The 7,532-nt window shown below is 40.1% G+C and overlaps 2 protein-coding genes across 2 annotated transcripts in view; one reads left to right on the forward strand and one right to left on the reverse strand.

Annotated features, from left to right (window-relative positions):
* The window catches only part of cers5 (ceramide synthase 5), a gene marked incomplete at its 3' end in the record, with an annotated part of 19,003 nt that extends 13,791 nt beyond the window's left edge, over nucleotides 1-5,212 (forward strand). The window contains 4 exon segments of the mRNA XM_035662751.1: nucleotides 478-606; nucleotides 1,224-1,330; nucleotides 2,343-2,499; nucleotides 5,101-5,212. Coding sequence (XP_035518644.1) covers nucleotides 478-606; nucleotides 1,224-1,330; nucleotides 2,343-2,499; nucleotides 5,101-5,212 — 505 coding nt within the window.
* A 972-nt stretch (nucleotides 5,213-6,184) lies between these two features.
* On the reverse strand, nucleotides 6,185-6,680 carry LOC118328836 (cytochrome c oxidase assembly protein COX14 homolog). Its single transcript, XM_035662752.1, has one exon. The coding sequence runs from the start codon at nucleotides 6,668-6,670 to the stop codon at nucleotides 6,494-6,496; it is 177 nt and encodes a 58-aa protein (XP_035518645.1). The 5' UTR covers nucleotides 6,671-6,680; the 3' UTR covers nucleotides 6,185-6,493.
* Between the last annotated feature and the right edge of the window lie 852 nt (nucleotides 6,681-7,532).

Raw genomic sequence — 7,532 nt, forward strand, 5'->3', positions numbered from 1 at the left:
GCTACCTTCAATCTGTTTTAGACTACTTTTATACAGTGTGTACACTTGTGGACTTCTTTTTCTGTTTTTAATTCTTTTTGGCTCTTTTTCTGTAACTGTCTGCATTATCTGATGATTACTTAATTTTCCAAGCGCTATCATGACTGTGTGATTGTATGATTACTTGATTTTGAAGTGCAAAATGCTTCCTGTCAACTGTCGAATGTCAAATAATGTTCTACAGGAAGTTTGCTTTTATTTGTTAGTGACGTCGGAAAAGAAAGACAGAGGGGCGTGATACACATCTAGAGTTAAACTGGGGACATTAAGGTTACACGTATGTGTCTTCTAGTCACTAGTTCACCAGGATGCCCCCTACGTGTTCTTAAGGGAATTGACTGCGGTGTTACAAAGAGGTGCAGTTTGTGTAGAGATACAGTTTAATGGTAAATGTTCAGCGTACGTCGTATGTTAACCTCTCTTCCTTTTTCATTTCAGGACTTTCTGATCATGTTCATCCATCACCTCGCTACAGTAAGCCTGATCAGCTTTTCCTACGTCAACAACATGGCGAGAGTAGGGAGCCTCGTGATGTGTGTCCACGATGCCTCTGACTTCCTGCTAGAGGTCAGGTAGACTGTGATCACACACTGCAACGTTATTCTCTGAATATGTTGAAATTACCGTACCCATTACGTGTTTTAACAACAAATCAAATGTACTGCACTTCACTTTACTTCTTATCTCTTTACTCTTATCAAAGCCTACTGTAATATTTCAGATTTACGTTTTATTGTCATTGTAACACACACACTCAAACTGTATTTAAAGGATTTCTGGTTTTATAACAAGGGAAGGTATATCTAAGAAAAGTAGTCACTTAATGTAAAGAACAATGTTTAGTCATCTGATGTTGAACAGAAATGATCACTAATATTCTGACACTGAACAAAAAAAAGAAAAATATGGAAGATATAGAGAGGAACATTTGAATACCGCTGATACAATATTTGAGCAGCTGCAGCTTTAACGTAGTTTCCTTTTGGGATATTGTTCAGTTTTCACTAAACAATGGAGATGAAATGCGATTGTTGTTTGTCGTTTCCAGTCATTTGCCCCGGGCTGAACTCCAAACAGATTAGTGGTATGAACCCAGGAATAAGAAAGGGTTGATGCATGGTAGATTATGCTCTACACAAAACTCATCGTAAAGTGTTATTTTCCGTTATTTTCTTTCCCTGCAGGCAGCCAAGCTGGCCAACTACGCCAAGTACCAGCGCCTGTGTGATTTCTTCTTCATTGTGTTTAGTGTGGTATTCTTCATTACACGACTTGTTATATATCCAATATGGTGAGTTCTCAGAGACACCTGCAACCTCAGAATGAAAATTATTTATTTATTATAGTATTAGTCAATAAAATAGTCAATAAAAGCCAAATAAAATGCTTTTATCTTATTTCCCTGGCAAGGAAATATCTTTATTGCTGGAAATCAAGAATAATATTCTAGCTTTGACTGTGAAGGTGGCTGAGCTGTGGTTACAAAATGTCTGCCTAACACTATCTTTAAGCTTTGTTTTAAAAGCAAATGCTTACATAGAAAACAATATACTGCTACTGTGTTTTTGGTTTCTTAAATTACTGTAATTGCAGCACATATCCCGTCACACTGGTCAGCATCAGAGTACAGCACCTGTACAGCACATGGAGATGCTCAGTTGACTAGAAATGACTATAAAGTGATGCAACCCCCACCAGCTTGTACATCAGATGAGGCAATTTCCAGCACGCCCCACGGTGTCGGATTTCATCATCACTTTACTTCATGCCCAGAGCACTGCAGAGATCTGTGTTAATGCTGCGGCATAAGGGAGCTGTTTGGATAGCGACTATTCCTTGAACGGGACCAGGATGTTGAAGCTCAACCTCTAGAGAGGCAGACAATAGGGGGAAAGTAACCTGAGCAGCTATATTCAGTGTCTTGGTGTGGATGAGTGATAAAGCTAATGTTGCTGGTGCAGTTACCTGGACTGAAATCCATACCTCTGCTGGGGGAGGTGGGTCTGTTGACAACCTCCTGTCACACCTCACCTGGATTTAAAGGAAAACTACCTCACCAACCACTCACCTGACATTACAGTCAATCTATGTTACTCCCCTGCTTGGTTGCCAGTGACATCCAAATGGGAATTACGCAATCTGTACAGTAATGATGGCCCTCATTAGAGGAGTGGTGGTTTCAAGTAGAGCTTGACTACTTTTTGTGCTCGCTGGGATTAATGATTAGGTGTGTGCATGAGTGTGTATGAGAGACTACATAGTAAATATGTGCCTTCCCATTTATATGTGTTTGTCTGTTCCAGGATCCTGAACTCCACTATGTTTGAGAGCTGGGCCATAGTCGGGCCGTACCCGTCCTGGTGGCTCTTCAACTTCTTACTGCTGGTCCTCCAAGTGCTGCATATCATCTGGTCCTACCTCATAGCCCGTATAGCCATCAAAGCCATGCTCCGGGGCAAGGTGGGTCGCCACACAGACCGGGGAGATTACTGAGTACTGTACAAGTGCTGTAATGTAGAGCTGTAACTGTTAAATGGTAAATTGATCAAAAGAAAATTAATATCCAACTATTTTGACAGTATATTTGCAGTTTTTTTAAAGAATAAAAGCAAACATTTACTAGTTTCAACCTCTCAGACGTGAAGATTTGCTGCTTTTCGATGTCTTATGCAAGAGGAAATTAAAAATATTTGGATTTTGGACTACTAGTCAAACACAACAAGATGAATATGTTCCATTGGGGTCACCAGAAACTGTAATGGGTGCATTATTTCCTGACATTTTGGTGACCCAGTAATTATTTTCTCAGTGAATAATGAAAATCCTCATTTGCTGCAGTCCTGCTGTAATAACCTCTCGAGGGGTTTGACACCCAACACATCCAAGCTATCCCCCCCAAGAGTAATTGTTAAAAATGTGTTTTACAGCTACTATAACATACAAATAATCATCTTCTGAGAAGATATGTTTAGTTTTCTGGTATGACCACCTGTTAGTTTCACTTCACGGTGTAATTTCATGAGGTTTGGTGCAGCTTAAACTCCGTCAAGAATGGCCTAGATAAAAAAAAGTATTCAGAACTCTCATTTAATACTATTGTGTAAGCAAAGATTAACAGAATGTCCCCAACCTATTGATCCTAAAACATTAACTCCAAACTTTTGCAGGAACATAACAAGTCTTTTTAAATGATTTGTGTGTGGATAGATATATCAGACATAACAGTTAGATTAGATTGATGAATGGGTAAAAAACACCAGATAAAAAAAATAGTCCCAGCCAGACATCGGTCCATGAGCAGAACATTTATTGAAATGTACAACACAACACCATTTCTATTTTTGATGATTTGCTGCCTCTACACTTTTTTCCAAGCTGTCCCTGACTCTGTCTCATTCTCTCTGCAGACGCCGTTTGTTTCCTCTCCCTCTGGAATGAGAGAGGGAGATCCTGTCTTTCTGTCTGTCTTTGTCCAATGAGCCCTTCTCGAACCACTCTCTCGCTTCTCTCCGTTTGCTTTGTCCGCTTGAGACCTTTACCTTCTCTGTCTCTGGTTGTAAGTTTCTGTTGACTTCCCTTTGTTGTGATTCCTTTCACACATCTTAATTCCTCCTGTCCTGTCCATTTCCATAAGGATCCAGTGTAGTTGCAGTAGATCGACACTTAGATTCAGAGTTGTAAATGATGAGTAATGTGGTAATAGTGTCATGAATGTCAGGTATGTCCAACTGTTTCTCATTAAGGAGGAGCGTGTTGACATTGTCCAGCACCACCACCCTGTGGTTATGATGAAAACAGGTGATTTGCCTGACTTAAAACATTTATGGGACTTTATCAGACAACAGTAGCAAACTGAATTAACTGCACTATAAAATACATACCGAGTGGTTCCCAGCCCTTTTCGCTTATGAATATAAAGCAATATCTCCCTGCGGCCGCTCGTCATCGGTTGTGTTTCTGTACGCTGTGAGCAGTTTAATGTAAGGCTTTACCTGGATCAGGATATTCACCTGCAGAGCCTCTCGCGTTTCACCTGTAAGACTCACGTTGTAGTGTCTTTGTTTGTCAACTGTGATGTTTATGGCATTTCCACCCAGTCAGAGAAATAAAAAGTGTGCATCCTGGTCATAGTTCAGTTATAAAATCCTGGCACACCACAGGTTCAATGCTTTTATCCGGCGTTATTCTTTGTACAGTGACTAAGCTAAAAAAGGGGCAGCGATCTGACTCTTAAAGGATCATTTGAATACGTGTTTTATGTTTATGTTTCTGTGCTCACACTGTCTCATTTTGTAGAGCCTTAAACGGGTGATACTATAGTATTTCACAAGAACAAAGCAAATCAAAGTCAGAAAAAACAATCTTATTGTCGTCTACGTGGGCAATCATCTTGTGACCCACCAGATTCATGTTGCAACCCGCTGTACGTGTGCCGACCCCACTGGACTAAACCATAAACTGTGGCTACAAATAGAAGATCATCCTAACCAGAACAAAGACTGACAAAGATTAAAGTCACCTCCTGGAGCTATTTAGGCAACATTTTACCATTGGACTGGCTCCAGATAGTATATTACAGTGTATCACCACCCAGCGAAGACCACACAGAGTGAAGAATAACAGACGTTTTTGATGGAGGACTTAAATTCATACTTTATTTGAAAATAATTGTGGACGCAGCTGCAAAGCAATTCGTCATCTATTAAAAAAAGGTTAAAAAAAAACATTTTGGAAATAATAGAGCTCCAAAAATGCTAAATAATCTTTCCGTCCATCCATCAAACGAAGAAATAATTCAGGTCATTATGTACTAATGAAAACATACCTGCCTTCTCTGCCCCAATAGATCCTTCTAAATGTTACACACTGGACCTTTAAGACAGAGTTTTAAAAAAGTGACGACAAAACATGTTTATTTATAGCAGTGTTTCATTTCAGTGTTTGTAATGGTGATGGAATTACTTCAAAGTTGGACATTATTAATTTAGTGTGTGTTACTAAATGTTAAATTAATAATATCTTGAGAGCTTATTGACGTTTCCTCCTCCGTCTGCCTCCTAGGTGTGCAACGACGTCCGCAGCGACATTGAGAGCAGCTCAGACGACGAGCCCGACACGCCCACAGAAGGCCTCAAGCCTTCCCACCATCCCAAAGGAGAAAACGGCACTAATGCCACTGCGCGCTGCTAAGGCCGGAGTCACAACCACAGCAGTGGTGACATGAGCTGGAGCCGGGAGCCCACCTGCAGTTCATCCCTCCACAACGTCTACCATAGAGCTTTTTTGTCTCGTGACAGTTCCTTGACATGCAAGGCTCACAGCACACAGCCACACACTCACACACACACACACACACACCAACACCAACAAACACACACACACAGTCTGCTATCACACTGAGAGCGAGTGCGCACAGATTCATACGTCGGTGGACTGATGGTGGATACACAGACACTGACATCTGCTTTGACGAGCCCTGTAATGACATGTACGACACAACTCAAGAGGTGACATGTAAAAGCTGAAATGATGTGGAAATCAGTTGAAGTGATTTTGCGTAAGCCTTTTTTTTTTTTAAATGATGGGATTTATTTGCTGCCAGATGTTGGTGGGTTTCAATGTTCTCTCCCAGTTTTAATGGTCAGATGAACTTGATTTTGTTTTAAAGGGTAAATCACACTGGACCACAAAGGGCAGAAAAGGCTGACGCACTCTCTGATGGTTTAAATTTAAATCAGTGATGTGATGGCAGGTATTATAGATATAAATGACTGTACTGTTATAGTTGTGGTTTTATCAGCTACCTGCTTTATGTGCGTGACCGTACGACACTTCAAAGTCTGAACGGCAGCAGTTTCTGCTCTGATTTATTGTGGGTTTACCTTTTTTAACCTCGTTGTTTGTGACTTATTTCTGTTTTACTGTTTGTTTTTTCTACTACTTCTTCTGCGACCAAATGTTTATGAAATAGTTTGACGTCACTGCCTATAGAGGAATCCAGGTATGAGGACTATACTAAATGTCTGGTATCAAAGTTCTCACTTGAGTGCCTTGTTCAAAGAAATGCATTTCCAAAATATATTCTGTTGTTGAAACACGTCTGTCTTGTCGCCGTCCTGTTTAAGAAACGCTACACGCTGCACTGTGTGGTTAAAGGCATTTAATAATCACATAGTACAAACAATTACAGCCATCTCCACTCCTGAAACAGTGTCATTCACAACATGGATTTTTACATAGGCCACTGATGCAAATATTTTCTTGGGTAATTTGCTTGGTGTGGTGTTTTTTTTTTCTTTTTAAACATCTTCCTTGCGAGGGAACAATATCTTTAGTCACACAAACGTCCTGAGAAGAATTAACATCTTCATGATTTAAGTAATGGACAAAAAAAAAAAAAGGAAGGAGGAATTGGGGGGGAAATGTCCACATCTGTGCAAAAAGACATCTGACGTCAGCCTTTCATGACTTCAGGATCCTGGTTTTCTGCTGCCAGTTTCAGCTGTTTCTGCTTCTCCGTGTATCGGTACGCTCGGAGCGCGCACAGGTAGCCTCCGTAGGCCGTCAGCAGTATCATCGAGGTGGAAAAGGCCTTGTAGCCGATGTCGGCCAGGCGCTTTCCAGACACCATGATGACGATCCTGAAGGAACCAGGAACAGGAAGTCAGAGCAGGTTCAGCAGCAACACACTGTGCAGCAGTGGAGGAAAGGAACCAGGTGTGTGTACTCGAGTACTACAGGGGGGGGACAACTTAAATACTGAGCATTTACAACACCATTTAATTCACTGTGGTCAATTTGCATGATTTTATAAGAGATATTTTATCCATTAACAGCTTCTCATATGATTTCACAGCAATGTTTACCGTATAATGAAACATTAATATAGGGTTATAAAATAATAGATACCATGATATAGAGGATTTTATCCACATGGACCACTGATATAGGTTTAAAAAGGATTTAATACATTTTATACTACTTGTACTTCTGTTATGTGTCTTACAGCTGTGGTGACAGATTTATGAATTCATATTTTACATGCAGAACTTATAGTAAGAATATAAACTAATAACATACTGTATAAAGTAGTTAAAGTCAGCTCCACTTCAACCAGACACAGTACTGAAACGTTTCTTACAAATGTATGCATCAGTGATGAAAACCCAACAATTTGCAGTAATTTAATTTAATTAATTAAAAGTGTGTTTTGCTGAAGACAAATATGTACTTTTACTCAAGTGAATGTTGCACTAATAATAGTACAAATCGGAGTAATTCTTCCTCCACTGCTGCACGTTACCTGCATACAGGTAAGAAAAAGCAAAACCCACATATTGCTCATATTTTTCCACAACCAACACACATACACGGTGACTTCTCTTCCAGCTGTTTGAGCCTCACAGCTGCTGTGAATGTTTGCTTTTTTAATTTTCATTCAAACGATGACTTCCTGATATCAGATCACACAGCTCCTTCACACACACACACAC

The sequence above is a fragment of the Morone saxatilis genome, unplaced genomic scaffold (assembly GCF_004916995.1).
Source record: "Morone saxatilis isolate NCDOM2014 unplaced genomic scaffold, NCSU_SB_2.0 Contig18, whole genome shotgun sequence".
NCBI lineage: Eukaryota > Metazoa > Chordata > Actinopteri > Moronidae > Morone > Morone saxatilis.